We start from the raw sequence: 20,472 nt of genomic DNA on the forward strand, positions 1-20,472 counted from the left end.
CCTTGTATAGACCTACTCTTGGTTACTGATATAGGCTTCTCAAACTAATAAATGACTAATGGCTGACATTACTAAATACCTCTGTGTTTGTCAATGAAAGAGTAATTGGTTTTCAACACTAATCTAAATGTTAGTTGTGTCATAATGAACGCTGGTCATCAGTGCTGACAGAATGAATCTACAGATGGTATATCTGTAGATTCATTCTGTCAGGAGAGGTGTTTGATGTGCATTTTCATCTTTTGACCTACCAGCACTCCCTTGAACCTCAAATATGACCAACAACTTTGTATTAGTGTGAAAGGCTTGGTGGTATGACTAAAGCTGAGACAACTCAAAGGTTGTGGGTTTAATTCTTGGTCAAGGTGAATTCACACTCTTCAGGGAGGATCATGGAGGGAGCAATTTAAGAAATGTTTTATTATTAGTTGGATTTCATTGAGACAGTTTCCTAATCATTAATGTTTTTTTCACTTTGAGTTGATCAGTGTTTTTGTTTGTTTTTTATCGAGTGAGTTTTTAGTTTGGTTGGGTTGTTTGGTTCGAGTGAGCTTTGAACCTAAAGTATGACCTTCAGTATTAATCCCTGATTCATCTATTGAGCCACATAATGGATAATTTGAATGAGAACATTATATTTGACCTTTTAGAAATTAGATGGACATTGGATGTGTTCTTTAGGAGTTTTATTTTTGAAACCCTAAACCTTATATCTGTAGCATGAAGCATATATGCTTACTGAATATAAATGAGTAGCCTATATATTGTTACTGCTGTGCTGGACTAGGAACTGCATCAGTGTAAAAGGTGTACAATCCACTAAAATGCACTTTATGGAACACCACTTTGAGTCCCAAATGGTAGTGGCCAGGATTCCTGGTTTTCACCTAGGCGACCTGGCCCTGGGTTTGACTCTCAGTATGGGAATAGCCTACACTACAGTTTATTTAAGGACCACAATGTAAACAAGCCACTAGGGATTTTTGTGTTATCCTTTTAGCATAACCCATGACTGTAGGCTACTACCTGCTGCACTGCTGATAAGCATGTTTATTTAAGTATTAAATCAATCAATAAAATTGATACCACCATTGAAAAGTATAGGCAGGCCCGTTTATGACATTCTACCACAACACACAAACGGGAACGGCATAGTGTGCTGTGCCCATGCTTTGGCCAAGACAGCGGCGGTGGCTCAGGGGTAGAGTGCCTGGATGGGAACCGCAAGGTTGCCAGTTCAAACCCGGGCTCCCCCAGAGTTACTGTCGAAGTGTCCTTGAGCAAGACACTGAACCCCTAATTGCTCCCGATGTGCTAGTTGGTGCCTTGCATGGTTTCCGCTGCCATCGGTGTATGAATGGGTGAATGTAATGCACAATCTATGTAAAGCGCCTTGGATAAAGGCGCTATATAAATGCACCATTTACCATTTACCATTTAACACCACAACAAAATCTGTTTTATCGGCTATGACATTTTTCATGATTAGTAATTTCCAGACTGATTGCACTGTTATGTGGCTGCAGATTGTCCTATCCGCCCTGGCAGGACAAGAAGAGCTGTTGTCCAGTCTCAACACACGCTGCTGTAAAAGGAAGATCAGCATCAACATAAAGCTTGTCAATGTATGGAGGCACACAGTGCTGTAACATATCATAATAGATGGTTGTGTTGACACTCTGGACATGACAAAACACAGTGATGATTTAGGCTGTGTTATCTGCTGGTGTTGATCCACTGACAGTGAAAACGTAATGGTTTCAACGCAGCCATCTTTTTAGAGTACATTGTGCTTCAGTATGTTAAGCTTCATGGAGATGCCAATTGTCCTTTCCAGCTCGATTTGGCACCTGTCCACAGAGCCAAAACTGTCACTGGTGTACTGACCAGCCAACTGGCCTGACCTGAACCCCAGAGAATCTAGGTTGTATTGTCAAGAGGAAGGTGTGAGACATAAGACTGAACACCACAAATTAATTTACGGCTGTTATCAAAGCAAACCTGGGCTTCCAGAACCTCCATGCTGAAATTGATAAAATAATTTGTTCAAAAGTAGCCCAGACCAAGTATTAACTGCATAGTGCATACATTAATATACTTTTCAGATGGTCGACATTTCTCGTTTAAAAAATATTTTAGTGGTCTCAAATAAAACACTTCACTTTATGCACAATGAATTGAGACTATACGAGTTTCACTTTTGGAATTATATTACAAAATATTCTAATTCATTGAGATGGACCTGTATATCCTTTAATGGCATGCCAGTTTGTGCAGGCGAAGTTGCAGTAACCAGAGTTGCTTACATTATGACCAACAAATTATATTAACATTCTTGCTACACCTGCATTCCCAACATCATGCTCATCATTGTAAACAGCGCAACTGCAAAATGAGTTACATCCAATTCTGTTCAATATAACCACTACATGATTGTAAAATCATGATGGAAGAAAACAAGCAACAAGCTACATGCAGCAGATGCGTGTTTGAGCTCTTTATTGCATGATTTAACTGACAAGTAATCCTGCACAAAAGGGTATCAGCAATGGGTCAACAAAAACAAAATAAGTATTGGAAAACTGTATATTTACAATAAAAGTATCACTATTCCCACTTATACATTATGTACACATTAGTCTCTGGTTTACTATGACAGTAGTTACAGAATGGAAAATTCTAAGCACACATGTATGCTTCAGCTCTACAGGGAATTACAGTGCTTACAAAATATAAAACAACTGGCTGAACTACATTCCCACAAATCATGTTAGGACGATACATGTGTACGAACGTCGATATAAAATAAAATATGCACCAGCGGAATGGGGTGTGTGCATGTTAAACCCCATACTAGTAAAATAAAAATGTGCCATTAAAAAAAAAAAAAAAAAGTCCTGTTCAGTCTACCGTTTAAACAAACTGAAATTGAGTTTCAAGTTTTTTAATTGAGATGTTTTCAGCAAATAACCCAAAATTGACCCAAGAGCTTAAGAAAAAAATTAAGTCAAAATTAAACGGTCTTCTTGACCACAAGTAAGCCAGGACAATCTAGAAGTATTTAGACTCGCATTGCGAAAGGCAGAATTTCTCATCATTTTTCTATAACTTATTGTTGTGGCGGTTGCTTGCAATGTTAAAAAAGTTTAGTGTCATCAGTGCCAATTGGCATTGGAATGGTAAGTTGTGGTAAGTAATTATTTTTACAGTATTTGAGTAAAATGTAAATATAATAAAACACTGGCAAGGATCCTCAAACTAACAACCTAGTGTCTACACACTCACTTTGTGCTCAAGAAGACCTCCCAAATTGTCATCTTTTAGACTCGACTATATTGTTTCCAATACAGATATACAAGTATAAACCTTTGCTTTGAAAACTACCGATTTCAGATAACAAATGGCAACCTCAGCTGAAAATTAAATAACTATACCAATTTCAATCTTAAAAAACAAAAGCATAATGTATATATCTCCAAGGTTGTATTCCTTCATAAAACGTCTTATTTAGCACTGTGCAGACAACCAGCATGTTTCACTCTGTCCCAGCTGAAATTACACTGCTGTTAAAGTACCTAAATAGTGTTGTTACACTGACTGGCCATATACTGTAAGAGCCTGCAAAGTGGAGAATTATACAAAGGCCCTTTCCGTGTTCACTGGGAACCCCACATTACAAACAACCTCATTTTTGTACTGTTGTGTAAATGAATGTCCATTTTGAATTCCTAGAAGCATAGACCTTTCCCCATTTCCGACTTTCAGCAAGCCACGTGGGAATACAATGCCAAATTCAGTCTTTGGGCACATGTGTACCGGCTGAATGGCAGCACCATAGGCTTCAACATACATACATATGCTTATTAGGTACCAGAGGATGGAACTTTTTTTTGTTGTTGTACGGATTACAAGGTTTCTAGTTTCCATGTTTGAAAAAGGTAGCGTTAGACATCAATATTTGGGGAGGGAGGGGGAGGGGGGGGGGGGGGGGGTGTTCTAGTGGACGCAGAGCCATAAGGGTTCACTTTAATACTTTGATTCTCTCATCCTCAAGAATTGTTGCACTGCCATTCAGCAAAAACTAAAAAAAAAAGAAATTAAAATACCATTAAAGTTAAATGAAGAAATATAACTTCTAATAAAAGAAAGCAATAAAAGGTTGTAAAAAATAAAACTTACTCGTCTACGTTTAACGCAACCTAGGGCTACTTGACGGATAGTCAGGTTGTTTTGAGGCCTAGCCATAGTGTCTTGGCATTTATCGCATATTTATATATATAAAAAAGATTCGATTTGGCAATCTGTTAAGTTATACAGACTTTTAAGTAATCATAATTTTGGTCTTTGATATACATACAATCCTCAAGTTCAAGAAAATCTATGTTGTAGAAGTTTGAGGTTCTAGTTAGCAGATTATAATGCCGTTTAGTCCGGGTGAGTTGTGCTAATGCACTCTAAGAGGTCAAGAAATTCTACAAACCACAGATAACCAGCTAGCCCCATTTCGGATCTTCAAAGTAGTAGTTTGGTTGGTAAAATCAAATGTCAGGTGATACAGCAGGTGAGATTTGACCACTTGTTGACAACACATTTACTTTTTTACCTGTTCTGTTCTCGGGTGCATTGTGCTTTACCACAGGATGTTTGTCTCGGTGCAGACGAGTGTAGAGAGAGATAGGAGGGTAAAAAAACAGAGTAAAATAAACAAAACAAAATGTGAGCTAGACCCGATTTCAGGGCCCCTTGGCACATGAGAGTTAAAGGACTATCCCTGATGAGGAAGGAGAGATGCAGTGCGTTTTATGTGATTTTTTTTTAAAGACAATTATTTAGGGGTGGATACATAATTGTTCCAGTTCTGTTCGGGTCCTCTAAGGCGTTTGGGCTTTAATTTTCCCTTGTTTTTTCCTAGACCCCTTGGCCAGATGTTTATCTGGCTCAGAGGAGGCGGCGGAGACCACCTTGGCCTCAGCCGCCCGAGAGTTTTTTTTGCCTTTAGTGGGACGTGAGGCTGCTGCTGCTACAGCAGCCTCTGGAGCCACCGCCTGGGCCTGAGGGCCCGTGGGGTCCTCAGTCCCATTTGGCTCTTCGTGCTCCATGCAGCACAGCTGTCCGGTGAGTGGCCAGGGCCGCAGTGCTCCCTCTTGGTGGGCCTTGCAGAAGGAGTTGGGACAGAGCTGGCAGAAGGCCTCAGAGTTCTTCCCACAGACGTCGCAGTGGTGCCAGGGACAGTCCCAACGTCCTGTACACACAAACGCACATGTTTAAAGCAGAACTGTAAACACAAATTTATATATATATATTGCTATGCAATAGCAAGCAGAGTCTATAATCAATGTGCAAGCTAGTCCAGTATAGAGTAATATAGTAAGAGTGGCACGACACTAGCGTTGACTCCCATTGTAACAATGGAATGCGCAAGTGCTCATTCTATATCAATGGGATAGTTTCTGCCATAGGAGCAATGTTTGGACATGTTAGAAGAAACAGTATCCAACTCATTGAACTTTAAATCATTATCATGACTTGTCAAATAACATTGACAGATGACTAAATCTTGCCAGACCATATGCCAGCTTAGCGACGGTTTCTAGCCTAACATTGGACAATCGCTTTCAGGATGGGGTTTAGCGAATGGTCCATTGCTGCTTTCTTTCGCCCCTATAGTTGACTTACCAAAGGGTCTCTTGGTAAGGCCCAGACAGGACAGGTGGTAGGCCTTGGCGCAGGTCTTTTTACCACACAGAACCAGCTGGCCTCCATCACTACACCGGAAACACTCATCCTCTGACTTCTTCCCCTCACTTTTCTTCTTTTTCAACTTCTTCTTTACCTTCTTCCCTTTTGGCTCAGCAGTCTGGCTGCTTGAGTTCTGTCGGATCAAAGACAGCAAAAAAGAAAATAAATATATACTGTATAGCATTATATAATCTGTCTATTGCGACAAGCACTTTATGACACAACCTAAATAGGTCAAACATGCCGGGCTGTTAGTAATAGGGGTGCAACGGTTCAGTTACACCTCGGTTCGGTTCGTACTTCGGTATGGGGGCCACGGTTTCGGTTCGGTTTCGGTACAGTAAAAAAAAAAATCACACCTGTGTAAAGTGAGTGCAACTCTGTGTGGGGGTTTCCGGGGGGGGGCAGGAACGCGCCCAGGGTGCCGGGCCGGCTCCGAACTGCCGGCTGCCGCCCCGTGTCCGAAACGGTTGAGAAATGACAGAGTTACTGTGTGCCGGTCCCTCTACTGTACCCTCTACTGTACCTTACTGGCACACACGAAATCATCATATACAGTTAATATGGGCATGTGTTTGTGTGTGTGTGTTAGGTTGCACACAGGTGGTGAAAAACAACCATGCTGTTTTCATGCTCATACCCAGCCAGCCAGCCAGCCAGCCAGGCAGGCACCCACACACATAAGTCCAAGGGACTGGCTTGCACCACTCAAAAAGTTTATTTATAGCATTATCTTTTATTCTTTTTTTAGCATATTTTATTTTATTAGACATTTCTGCCTTTTCATTATTTAAAGGGGGGAAAAAAACCTTATATTGCTATTTTAATGTGCCTCATCATTATGTTCAAGGGAAAAACAATGCACCTATGCGCTCACACGTGGTGCAGACTCGCAGCACATGCAGGGAGGAGAGGAGAGCTCACTGGGAAGGGGAGGGATTCACAGCAGAGTGCCGTGTCGTACAGAAACATTTACAAAAGTTTACAATAAAGATCTCTGCATGAGATATTATGCTTATATTATTAGAAGAAGGGTTTCTATCTACAGTCATGGATTGGACATAAGAGTATTTTGTTGGGACTTTTCAGACGGAATATTCTTCTCCTGCCCCGGGTGGACAGAGCAACAACAACGAGTTGTTTTTGCTCTCTCTCTCCCTTTTTAGCACTCAAACAGCGAGTGCAGATGCAGAAGCAGATCTGAACAAGAGGGTGCTTAGAAGCCTGTTGATTCGAGGTTACTCCGCTGTGTGTGTCTCTGTGTATGACGATCAATAATTATTCCACCGAGTGGTCTTTGCGAGGGCTGGATTCTCCTCATCATGCCGTCTCTCTCTCTCTCTCTGTGTGTGTGTGTGTGTGTGTGTGTGTGTGTGTGTGTAGGGGGTGGGCCGACAGAGTGCTACACTTCTGTGACCGAAAGAGTGCTAGACTTCTTAGTAGGACGGTGTGTGACCGATAGAGTGCTAGACTTCTAAGTAGGACGGTGTGTGACCGAGAAATACATTCTTCGCAGCTGTAAGAAATGAATTAATGCAAACCGAAAAAGCGCGGTTCATTAGAGCGCATTGAACCGTGTATGCTGAACCGAACGGTTCGGTTTTCGGTTGAAAACCGCTGCACCCCTAGTTAGTAATACTATATATATGACGCTGTGATAATGGTTAAGTGAAATTACTTTAGGCCGGTCGCCAAGGAATCCGCTACAGTTGGGGGCACCGCAGCGACATACTGTTTTCTCGTTGCCGAGGCAGTCCAAGTTGTAGTTAAATGTCAGCTCAGTCCCTGGAACAGAAAAAACAAAATGTATGTATTATTAGTTTGTTACTGTTGCGTTTCAGGAATAGAAACATCTAAATTAAGTCACTTTCAGACATGCACTGTATTATAAGTTTTCCAGGCTTTAAATGGAGGAACTGTATGTAAGAACAGAACATTCCGGCTGGTGGGATCGGACATGCAACATACTTTATGGTGGCAGGACCCTTGAGTCAATTCCGGGTCTGTTTGAAATATTCACAGATCGAACGGCCATGAAATGGCTCATGAGCTAAACAATTTAAGGTCTCTTTAGTAATTGTAGACATACTAGACAACGATAGACACCTGCGCTTCCCACAGTGTCTGCACTCATCTGTAGTATCTGTACAGAGACCAATGTAAATAAAATATCACAGTTTGCAGGACGGCTCGTTTTGATGAAAAAGTAGATTGTAGCTAGTCGTCCCCTACAATGGTAGGAGAGAGGTTTTGTATGGGTGCATCAATAGGAGACCGCATTCCGAGCAATTCAATGTATCCGTCATATTCTGTGGAGAACAAGATGTGAATATTAGTTCCAGCTGTTGTGGCTTTGCTGTTAATTCTGACCTGCAGGGATGTCGCAGACAGCAAACAGGCCAACCCTGGTGTCTCCATTCACTGTCCATTTCTGAGTCTCACAGTTGGGTTGGCAGCTGTGGTTCATAAACCGAGAGTAGTTCCCCTTCGGACCAGCATCAATAATACGATCCTGGCAGGATAAAATAATATGTTGAGTTGAACTGTCATTCAAGTACAAGAACCGGCTGGGCTCATACATCTGAGGTACAGCGTGCACAAGAATTATGATGGCCTAGCAATTTGCAAGATTAGCTGCGGACAGACACACACACACAGACATAAATGCAAGCTCTTACACAAGTTCTACATGTGGTATTGACTACTGTAATGTCACAGTTGACTAGAGTATAACATTCCCAATGCAATACCAGTTACTTGCTCTACCTCCAAGAGAGGATGACTCTGCTACTGAGGAACAGAGCAATAACTCTCTGTGGAGCTTATCTTTCATTAGCCACACTAACATTGCTCTGCTTTTAAAGCCTTCCCTCCAGTCAATTTTACTTCCCATTTTCCTCATCAAGTCACCAGTACTGACCTTGTCTATGGTGAGCATGTAGAAGTGTGTGATGTTATTCTCCTGTGCGTATCGGATTCTGTTATGGCACTCCTCCTCGTCAATCAGCTCCCCGATGTATTCATTCACAAACTCCCCCTGAAAAGTAACGTTATACATCAGAACACCTTTTTGCTCAAAAGGATAGAGCATGAAATTGTGACACTAAGAGTGTCGGGGCCTTCCTTACATTGAGCACCCGTCACATGTGTGAACTTGTATAGTTCTGTGGTGATAAAGCAGTAGCAGTAAATGGCATAGGTTTGGTTCTCCTCACCTTCTTGATGTCTCGGAGGGACACCAGCCCCCAGCCCTTGCCGGCTGCCTTGATGATCTTGGTCTCAGGGTAGAGGCGTTTGGTGAAGTCCTGGTTGCAGCAACGCTCGCCATTGGGACAAACCTCGGGGTGGCACTCGTACAGCAGCATGCGGTTCAGACACTCTGATTCAAAGCCGCAGGGCCTCTCATCGGAGGGCTTGCAGTTACACTTTGGAATCTCAGAAATGTCGGCCGTGTAGACCTGCACTTTACCGCAAGGCTTGTTCACCTGCAGAACGTTATGAAATCATGGGTCCAACATGAATGAATGAATAAAACCGAATATCTAATCTCAGTCATTCTACGGTATGCCAGGTGTCCAAGACGTATATATCACGTATGACTCCAAAGCTTTCAGCCAGACCACATCCCCATTGACTTCAATTATGAAATTCAAGTTACGTTTCAGAATGAATTATAGTGGGGAAAACTAATTTGCCAGTTAAGAGGTCAACAAGCGGTGATCTTGGCTGCTGCTTAAAAGATAGTGCTTTGGTTTCATACCTTGATAAATTTATACGGAGGTGGTTTTTTGTTGTTCTCCTGCGCCTCTTTGGCCTCTTGCTTCAACTTGATTTCTTTGAAACGAATTTCAGCCTCCAGCAGAGCTGTGAAAACAAATCGTCAAAACACAATGTTGTTGATGTAAAAGCAACCATTTAATTCCTTCAGCTGTACAAGCCTGTCTCTATTGTGTCTTAGTCTAAAATATAGCCAAAAGCTGACTTTGAGAACTTAAATCAGGTCCAAGTCTGTCCGTGTTCCCTGGTGCCTTTATTGAATGTGAACCAGCAAAAATTCAATCAAAGTACATGTTATCTTTTATGTTTTAGATCTTCACCATTCTTGAAGACTTTCCCAGTAGTGGCACTCCTCTGGTACTTGCTGCCCCGGTCTCCCTCCATGTACGGGAACACACGGCCCTGGTGTGTCCAGAAGTAGTCCTTGGAGCCAAAGAACTTGACGGGGAACTCTCCGATCTCGTGGCGCAGGTGCTGGATGTTGGTGGGGATGTTCCTTGGGTGCTGGATCTCTGCTGGCCACCATCTGAAGACGGGAGGGCAGAGTAAAAGATCAGAATGGCAAAGTTTCGAACTCAGTCACATTCTGCTGGAAACACGTTTGGTATTAGGTAAGTGAACTCTCTGTAAGCAGATTAACATGAACCCATGGCCATTTATGTAAAGTGTTAGAAGACCATTCAATTCCTCAATAGTAAGGATTTAAAAGTATTCAAGCTGTTCTGCTCAGACCACATTCTTAGACCCAAGAACCTGCTGACCTGTAGGTTCCCAGTTTAACCCAGACGATATCTTTGTATTTGGGTTTCTTCCCAGCCCGGCAGTCATTACAGAACCAGCTCCCATCAGGCATAGCGATGTTGAGACACTCTGGGTGGAAGGCTGCGGGACACGACTCACAACACAACAACTGGCCTCCTGTAGAACACAACAGACAACTTTAGCCTATTGGAGTCACGTGTGAGGTGAGGAGTCTGATTTTCCAAAAGGATATCATGTGCATTTGATACACACCATCACTCACAAAACAAAACAAACATTGAAAATCAATGTTAGCCCTACAGATATGGTTATTTTAAAAGTAAAAAAAGCTAACTAATGATTTGACAATTCATGATCCTATATAATTCATAGACAATTCTATAAATTAACAGGAACAATAACTGTAAGTTATTGTCTAAAGTATAGTCAAGTAGTATAGTAAAGTATAGTATATATAGTATATATATTGTCTAAAGTATAGTCTAAAGGCCAATTTATGCTAAAAAAGACGCATCACACAAAAGTGAGGTAAAAAAGGTGTGTCACGGAGGACGTTCACAGATGGTGACGCTTCATAATATGTCACATACTTTTATGTTGGGGAAGATGAAGTAAGCTCCGTTACCTCAGAGCCGAGACCACGTTTGCATCATTCGGCAAGTCATACTGTATGAATTTGCATGAAAGTGTTGTGAAACACATTGTGTATGGTTTGACACTTATCGCTCAAAGCATAAATTGGCCTTAGGAGTTAACACGTGTGTAAAGGAGTATGGCTGTGAGGTGTACCTTTAGAGCAGACGAAGCACCAGCTGACGTTGACGTGGCTGTGGTGACTGTAGCCCTTCTTGGCACTGAAGTGGTTGGTGCAGATGATGGCGTTGTTGGTGATCATCTCGCTGCCTGCAGCCATGCACAGATCGCCCATGTGGTATGCCACAGGACAGCGCATGCATCGCATCATTTTACCTGAAAACACAGAAAACATGAGTTGGTGCGTCAGCTAGCTCAGGAGGTAACAGGGAGTGCACGGCCAAAAAGGTTTGGGGGCCGGCTCAATGTTCTCGCAATGTTGGTGGAGACTGGACTCACCCTTGGAGGACTTGGGGTTGGACCTGCAGCTATAGTGGCAGCTGAGGCAGATGTGGAGTGGGCAGCGGAAGCCCTTGTTGTCAAAGACGGTGAGGTGGCTGAGACGGACACATGCCTCGTGGTAGAACTTCCCACAGTGCTGGACATGACAGCGACGCACCTCACCCTCCGACTTCTTACAGGAGAAACACGAGTGGACTCCTGGAAGGAAGAGGCGAGAAACTAAAGAGTTACAAAGAGAGGTTTGACTAGTCAAATACATTTAATATTTGTAATTATAGCACTATACCACCATCCAACTAGAAGATGGACTTGCATTATCATCGTTTTAGCTTTTGTGTTTTTTTATTGACTAAAATAAATATTAGTATGATGATTAACCATAATGTCGTACAGTGCTGTCGTACAACATTGTCACAAAAAATGTGCCGATCTACCAGCTTACAATGCGTCCCCCCCAAAGCTGAGTGAATCTGGCAGTTAAACAAATTCCTACTACTCTTAAGGCCCACCCCATCTCTCTCACCTGAGCTGCAATCCTTACAAAGAATCTTGTCTTCAGGTTTCGTCATCATATCCAGGACTAGGCAGTCTTCAGGTTTCGTCATCATATCCAGGCCTAGGCAGTCTTCAGGTTTTGTCATCATATCCAGGCCTAGGCAGTCTTCAGGTTTTCTCAGAATATCCAGGCCTAGGCAGTCTTCAGGTTTCGTCATCATATCCAGGCCTAGGCAGTCTTCAGGTTTCGTCATCATATCCAGGCCTAGGCAGTCTTCAGGTTTTGTCATCATATCCAGGCCTAGGCAGTCTTCAGGTTTTCTCAGAATATCCAGGCCTAGGCAGTCTTCAGGTTTCGTCATCATATCCAGGCCTAGGCAGTCTTCAGGTTTCGTCATCATATCCAGGCCTAGGCAGTCTTCAGGTTTTGTCAGAATATCCAGGCCTAGGCAGTGTAGGTGAAACTTCCCATAACACTGTCCCTCACAGGACACCAGGTCTTCACCCACCTGCTCACACAGCTGGGAAAACAAAACACCTCAAAGTCATGGATACTGTAGATCACAGTAATTGGGACAGCAAAAAATAAATAAATAATCTGAGGACCCGTTTCTGTTGGTAATAACTTGATTGTGAATATTTACTTGAAAATCCCTATCCCTTGAAAGCCGGTTATTACAAGTTACCAACTAACCTGGCAGAAGAACTCTTTCTTTGCGACATGGTTTCGCTCTCCCTTCTTGATGCCATCTAAGCTGTCACTTGGAGAATCAGGACACCCCGACGCTTCACTCCCAGACACCTGTGGAGATACACAGCATTTAGATGACCATCTTCCCATAACCCATTAAGACCTGAGGACCCGATTCTACAAATGTCTTCTAAATCAGTTTTCTGAAAAACATGATTCTATGTCATGGTTCTCAAACATTTTGTTCTAGGGACCCCCAGAAGCAAATATTTGACTTAAAAACATTTGATGTGAAAGATTATTATTATAAGATTATCAGGACAACAGGTAAAATTATGTGGAATTCCCCTTTTAATCCTACCTCTCCCACCTCAGGCTCAGGACAGGGAGAGGGCCGTCTCTTCTTGTTCTGGGTGGGCGTGGTCTGACTGTCGATGGCCTTCTTCCTCTTCCGCTTTGGCTTCTCTGCTGCTTGGTCCTCTACACCTGAGAGAGGTTTACATTTACATCTATTTAGACCTGTTCCACCTATACATTGTTATACCTTTCAAGGACAAGCTGGTAACGCCTCGGTGTCATTTTAGTTGTTGCTTGCTATAAATCGATGTCTGCAGAAATCTCTTATCTCCATATTCTAACTTTTCAAAAGTAGTAGATCCACAGGCTTGAAAGTAAACACGTGTTTTGAGATTGTAGATATGCTACTTTTGCTATTCTTTCATATGAATCCTGAAAAGTAACCGTTTTGGACAATTCCATAGCAACATTTGCATTTAATTTAAAAGTATAGACTACATTGATTTACCAAAACGCTGCAGAGATGCTATGATTTTAAATGCATCTTGGGGAGTTACACTCACTATCCAACCATATTAATTTAACAGTCTTGGGATTTCATTTACTACAGTTCATGCCATTTAATCTAATCTCACACTTGTAAGTCACTTTGGACAAGAGCATCTGCCTGAATTGTCAATTTACCTGGGTTGGCTGCCTTTGTCTTTTTTGTCGTTTGTTTCTTGACATTTTCTACTTTGACTGCTTTCTTAATGTTTTTCTGCTTTTTCTCTGCGGTTCCTTCGCTTGATAGCACCTGGGAGGGGAAAGATCTATTAACTGGTGAAGATTAACATAAGAAATTATGAATGTACTCGACTAAGGACTCGCAAGGCACAGTCACAACCCAAGATTACCCTTTGCAAGTAGTTCATGGTCCATAACTCTTTGAGATTCTCAAACCAAATCTATGGTTGACCACTTTTTGAGAAACGCTGTACTGGAGAATACAGTCAACTCACCTTTTGTTTCTCAGAGTCTTTGTCCATTTTACGTTTCTTTTTAGGTTGTTGGTCCTTCTCCTCTGCCATATTTTCCATTAATGGCCTTTTAGAAGACTTCTTAGGCACTTTCTTAGCTGGATATGTCAAGATAAAGAAAATCAAATGTAGTTAATTGCACCAATGTTATTGATTAGCCTAAATTAAACAATACATGCCTGCCTATATTGCTTACCGTGTTCCACACAGCACCTACTGAGGCACAAACACTATTGCCTATATACTAAATAAATTATGTATCTAGAAAAGCTTTGGCAACAAACAAAAAAAGATTATGTTGAGATACATTTTCTCAAGCTCATTATTCCATTTTCTAGAAATGGTTAACGGGAATCGAAAAGCCATTTACAGATACTGGCTATCTGAAAGCCACCATGTAAAAACAACTGACGTGGAATGGAAATAGTACTCCATCTCACCTGTGGAATCAGTCTTCAGTTCCTCTTTACCTGGAGTCATATTCTTCTTCTTTCCTTTCTTTACCTTATCAACTACAAGTGCAAGGAAAAACAAATATTTCAATGGACCCTTTTCACAGCAGTCTTAGTGTCACAGAATACAACTAAAACCACTTTTCCATTAACTGGCCCCACTGTTTTACCAGCTAAAAAGAACAGGAGCTTCAGATGATGACCTGCTAACTGATCCAGTATTTCGATGGACCAACCTGAAACAGCAGTTAGCATGGGTGCCAAAGAATCAGCCGTGGAAGAGACTGATTTTGATTTATTTTTCTTCCCCACCATCTTGCTTGGAGCTAGAGGCGGCTGTTTCAGTTTTCTGTTTTTATTCTGCTGCTTAGGTGGCCCTTTCTGTGTGTCTGTTGGAGTGGTGGCATCCTACAGAAAGAAAAAGAAAAGGAATTTCCTTCATTGAACAGTAAAAATACAAAAACACATAAACAACTAAGGTGAAACCATCTTGACAGACATGAATAAAAACAAAGTCAGTATTCTCCTTACCTTTGAGGCATGCTCTGATAAGTCTGGTTGAGGTGTATCTTTGGAAGAACTATGGGATTTTGCCTTCTCTTTTGACAGATTCAAATTTATCTCCCCTTTTCCCCGTTTTTTCCTTTCCCCCTTTTCATTTTTCCCCCTGGGTGCTCGTGTTTTTTTCCCTGCTGAAGTGCTGCTGTCTTTTGACGGAGGGAAAATGGGAGCAGGTTCTTCTACAGGGCTAGTGCTGGTCAGTTCAGGGAGTGTTGGGCTCAGTCTCGAGTCTGTTTGGTCTGTGTCTTTACTCTGCTCTGGTCTCAGCTTCTCTAGAACATGGGGGTTCAAGTGCGGGCCACCGTCGTCATAGGCAAAGGCAAATTTGGTCATGCGGTCATCCAGGGATATGCTCGTGGCTTCTTTAGCCTGGACGATGCCCATATTCCACTGGGCGCGCAGTTTACGGGGCACAGAGGCAACCGTCTAAAAGGATATTTGAAAGAAAACACAAGATTAGCTTTTAGGCTTTAAATGAGGCAAGAAAAGCAATAGCAGATTCACTCAAAGAATAATAATGAATGAGACCCAATGAAACAGTCAAACTTTTAATTAACAGCTTTCTTCAGGTGGCACTTTCTGATCACTTGACTGGAGTAAGGCATTTATGTTTTAATGTAGGCCGACCTACCTTCTTATGAAGAACACGGGAGGCAGATTGCTTAGTGCCCTGGGAACAGAGTTCCTGGTATTGATCCTCTCCACTGAATGTCACTATGCTCTTCTCAAAGATGTATCCTCTCTCAGGAGCGTCCCCAAAGTACTGCACGTGGTACTGAAGACCTGATCGATTGTTACCTACAGGGACAGATAAAAAGTTAAATAGGTTCCCTCTGTTCTGTGTGTTTAACTTTAGTTCATCCAGTAGTACTGAAAGTGATCATGGAAATGGTGTTAGTTTTTTTGTTTTCGGTACCAGTTAAATCAAAGTTTCTACTCAAATGCTGCCAATTATGCCTTATTTCCTGTCATTTCCCTGGACACGACACTGGTATTTACCATTTTCTTAATCTTTTTAATCAAGCATACACATTTGTTTGAGCTACTGCAACCTACAACTGGTCCACAACCGAGACTAAAGATCTTATGGCAAACCAAATATGCAATTAGCCCCAAGCTATACTGCTACAGGAAACAGTCAATACATGTGGAATGAATGATGCCAAATCATATGGACAGATGGTTATTACGCTAGCAGGAGGACATATATCAAACCACATGAGAATTACAATTCAATTACTTGCAATTTTGGCCGGTCTAATTTAGTTAAACATCTGTGATGAGATGGGCCACTTGATAACATAATAATCTCGTCCTCATTGTTTCTTCAGCATCAACATAGGTTTCTACACAAGTCCTGAGACTAGATTACAAATGCCAAGTATAGTCACATTAGATCCTTGGTGTGTGTGTGTGTGTGTGTGTGGGTGGGTGTGTGGGGGGGGGGGGGGGTTCAATTCCTTGCCAAGTGTCCTGTCTAAATGCCCTACCTACACCCTGAACTGCATCTGCATTTAAATAGACTACATTTGAAACATTTCCAAAGCGCTTTACAACTCATGCGTTACATTCACATTGACGGTGGAGGCAGCCATGTGAGGAATCAACTTGCTTGTCAGTTGCAATTAGGGATGCAATGTGTTCTTGCTCAAGGAGTCAAGGACACTTCAATAATGCCAGGAAGAGTGAAGATTGAACCGGAAACATTCCAATTCTCAGTCAACCTCCTTGTGGTGGTGGGTGGTTCTGGTGGACGGTATGCTAGCCTACCATGCAGTATGTTTACCGTACCTTTCTGTTTGGGTTTTATGTGCTGGTTGAGTTCCGGGTCAGTGGTGACCATGCAGGGCCACCAGGGGTAACCAGACACCTTGGTCCAAACCACATCTCCAACGGAGAAAGACCCCTCCTTCACCCCCGGTACAGGAGTAACCTGCTGAACAAAACAGAGACATTAAGGGATAGATCATACGTAACAAATCTCAACTTAAATGTGGCAGGAAATTGACCAAACAATAAATATATTTTTGATATCTGCTTAACGCCTAAATTGTAATATTTACAGTAATGATAATATTCAATGTAATGAAACTTTAATGCAACTCCAGTGCAAATCCCTACGCCTAGTGCTGCATTTGTAAGACAGGTGGTTTGAATTCCAAGGACAGCAATATTACTTTACTTCACAAGTAAGTAGTTATTGTTTTTCCAAAATGTGAAACATTACTACATAAAAGTTTAAATGACCAAAAACACAGTTAACCTCATCTGCTATTCCAGTATCCTCTTCACTTTTAACTGGAACAGACGCTCCCATAGGGATTGTGTTGGTGGTGGTGGAGCAGAAGTTTGGTTGAGGCTTGGGTTTGTGCAGCCTTCTCTTCCTCTTCTTGCTTACTTCCTGCATCGTCTCAGTGCTGTTCATAATACTCTCCTTGGCTGTGGCGGCCAACCCAGTCCCATCCACGCAGCAGGGCTCAGACTGTGTCTGCGTCACCATCTGTGTAATCTTCACATTGAACTCTGGGTCCGAATGTGGTGGACATTTCCGTTGGTGGTTACCAGTAGTCGCGGGGGCTTCGCCCGCCTTCAGAATGGGGGGTTCGGGTGCACAAAGCTTGGGGAGTTTGTCCTGGTCACCGTTGAGCACACGAGAGGTGAGGTCTTTCAGCCTCTCGTGGTTGTGGTTGTTGTGGCCGGCCATCTTTTGCAGCAGCACGCTGTCATGTAGCGTAGCAGCCAGATGGGCGGCAGCTTTGTCCATGAGTAAGGTAGCAGGGTCGCCGCTCATATCCCCTCGACCTTTCCGTACGCCGAGGACCTCTGGCAGCTGCTTCATGCTGATCGGGTTGACTGGCTCAGGTATTGAAGGCAGGGAGCCACCTTTGCCGTCCATCCCATCAAACACCCCACAGCGCTATAAGAGACAACATAGCTTTAGAATTATATTTTACTATACTTTAGAATTTACTGCACTCACAAGTGAAAGAGTATAAAGGTTTCTCGGAATGATCAATCAACAACTGCATAAATAAAATACATAAATTCAATGGAGTTTACAATGGACCTTAATCTGGTAATGAATTACCAGGGAATATAGACAGTTACCAACATGAGATTGACAGTGACACAAGTTACTCTAAAGTCTAAAGTCATAAAATAGTAAATCAATATATGGCATTATGTTTACAAGAACAGTGCAACAATAGTGAAGTAAACATAGAAATAAATAAGTTGCGATAGAAAATATATTTATTTGACCTAAGTTACTCTAAAAGGCCATTCCAAGAAATGTAAATAAGACATTTGGTGCAGAAAATTTCAAGACAATTCACTGGTGAATAGATTGCATACACTAGGCTACAGCTTTAACAAAATGGCACACTGGCTGAACCAGAGCATGAAACCCCAAGCTTGGAAGCAACACACAAAACTGCACCTGTCATGGAATGTTCTAGCCACACAGAAGTCTATCTATTTTTCCATTAAAAATCCAGCTGATTTGATTAATCAAAAGAAATCCACTTTGCCGTGAAGCAAACGCAGATCCAAAACGCCTCAGTGAGATCGCTAGCTTCATTGAGAGAGATCATAACTAACAGGTTGTCTCCAACACAACAACCCGTTTCTAACGAGGTCAAGCAAAACCAATTCTCCATTACATCCATGCATGCTTGTTCTGACAAATCCCACCACCTTCCTCTTACCACGGCAACTGTTAAGTTGTCTGTCTCCTATGGAAAATGCACCGTTACTAACTGTCCACAATCTATGGCATAAGTGGAAAACGCAGGGAAGCTGTGCTGTGATGATCATGCAGTGAATATCCAATGAGAGGGTGAATGAGTGGGTGGCCGCCGGCTGTGCCGCGTAACCACAGCATCACCAGAGAGAAAAGCCGCGGAAATGGAAGCAGCTGACAACACACTGCACTGCTTGCTGGGCTCCGAATAGTTGCTGGAATGAAATGGAGGCTGCTGCTCTTCGGTTCAACTGACATGAAGCAAATCTGTATGCGTGGCTGAAGACATACACGGCGCAATCCCCACTGTGCATGTATCCATCTGAAACTCTTGAGTGTACAGTACACATGTAACCATGGGTCAATTTGGTTACACACCCTCGGAAGCTAAATAATGAACACTGGGGATTTTACACTGTAGCAAATCTGTAGGATATATATATATATATGGCCAGATAAGTAGTTTAACTGTATAGAATAGATTGCTGAATCAAAAGTATATCGTACCTCTCAGTCATACCATCCAGGGGGGGGGGGGGGTCTGACTAATGTCCGGAGAGGAAGCCACGATGTCGGGATTCAGGGACACAACCTCAACCTCCTTCTCCACACTAACTAACGTCACTCTACCTCCGACTGTCACTGCTAAAGTTAGCCTTTACCTTGCCGCGTTCCAGCAAATAGACAACACCGCCTCCCATAAACTATACGTCATTTACATGCAAACCAATTCACTTGAGTTGCTGCGAAATACAAAAATAAACGCGCTCTTTAATGGGCATTGTGCTCCGGTCATTTGGTTGAATTGTTTCTCAGATATTTCACTGATACGCTCAGATAACGGGCACCATGACAGCTCAATCAAAAAAGAGCTGCTATAGCTAGCTAGCATCCAGCTAACCCCTCCGTTAACGTTACATGAGAGGTGTTAGCGTTAGTTAGCTAGAGGCTTACTGGCATTTTTTCCCCCACTAGCTAAAATGGTTGACCTGCCCAGACAAGTAGTGTATTGACGCGTAGTCATTCACTTCTCTTGCACTAGATAAGATAATAATATGACGATCGCTTGTCATAATTACCTGTTGAATTGTCTCCTCCGTGGGTTAAATGTAAAATTAGTCCGTTTTCATTCTATGTAAATGCGAACGGGGTTTCATTCACAACTCAAACTCTCCTCCCTACCAGCGCGAAAAATACTCACTTGCAATTGGTCGGGACTCCGCGATAAGTTCGAAAATGGTCCTTTCAAAAGGACACCCCATCGGCTGAAGGGACAGGTCGTCGTGCTGCGATTGGCTAGTTGGTTGTCGGGGCAATCTCTTTTTTTGGTACAAATTCTATTTCTATTTATTTCTTCTTCCTTTTAATAGCCTGATGTTGTATGTTATATCTCTTCAAACTTGTCACAGAGAAAATAGTACATTGCCTTAACAAACAGGCTTCTTCTGCCACTGTAGTTCATATCCAAATTTTCAACTTTGATATATTGGTAATCAAATCAATACCTACTTCACTGTGCTCAGGACTCAGGTTGAGGTAACCTCGCGTCACCAGGCTTTCCACCTCGGAGGAAAAGGTTGAGGTTGTCCCGATCCGTATCAGAAATATTGGAAACCACTAACCAGCGCCTATAGCTTTTAAAGTATTAAAAAAACTGCATCATGTAGACTTACACTAGAGCCCGAATCGTTACACCTGTTTACATAATTGTGAACAGGTACATGTGCAATTGTGCAGTATATTATAATGTTTTATCAGCTGAGTGAGATTAGTTACAGAGTGTACCACGTTTCCGGTAAAAAGTTACTTGTGGACTTCACAATAAAGGTTTATCAGATTGAA

General features: G+C 42.3%; 1 protein-coding gene across 5 annotated transcripts; it reads right to left on the reverse strand.

Annotated features, from left to right (window-relative positions):
* Positions 1–2,488: 2,488 nt before the first annotated feature.
* Positions 2,489–19,927, reverse strand: nsd2 (nuclear receptor binding SET domain protein 2). 5 transcript variants are annotated; one of them, XM_080783993.1, is made up of 23 exons: positions 19,832–19,927; positions 17,152–17,805; positions 16,680–16,824; positions 15,520–15,686; positions 14,859–15,314; positions 14,564–14,735; positions 14,316–14,387; positions 13,858–13,973; positions 13,541–13,652; positions 12,921–13,045; positions 12,563–12,670; positions 11,897–12,389; positions 11,371–11,571; positions 11,068–11,247; positions 10,278–10,434; positions 9,837–10,042; positions 9,500–9,603; positions 8,955–9,224; positions 8,660–8,776; positions 8,110–8,251; positions 7,418–7,524; positions 5,677–5,872; positions 2,489–5,242 (listed from the first exon to the last, which is right to left on the reverse strand). In XM_080783993.1, exons 2-23 carry the CDS (start codon positions 17,782–17,784, stop codon positions 4,872–4,874), a joined length of 4,650 nt encoding a protein of 1,549 aa, XP_080640119.1. In that variant the 5' UTR covers positions 17,785–17,805; positions 19,832–19,927; the 3' UTR covers positions 2,489–4,871. The 5 variants fall into 5 exon arrangements, with proteins under 5 accessions (XP_080640119.1, XP_080640120.1, XP_080640121.1 ...); XM_080783994.1 differs by lacking the exon at positions 19,832–19,927 and adding an exon at positions 19,710–19,811 and having other exon boundaries at positions 16,680–16,821; XM_080783995.1 differs by lacking the exon at positions 19,832–19,927 and adding an exon at positions 19,710–19,811 and having other exon boundaries at positions 12,930–13,045.
* Positions 19,928–20,472: the final 545 nt, after the last annotated feature.

This window comes from Protomyctophum bolini, assembly GCF_963924005.1.
Source record: "Protomyctophum bolini genome assembly, chromosome: 15".
Lineage (NCBI taxonomy): Eukaryota > Metazoa > Chordata > Actinopteri > Myctophiformes > Myctophidae > Protomyctophum > Protomyctophum bolini.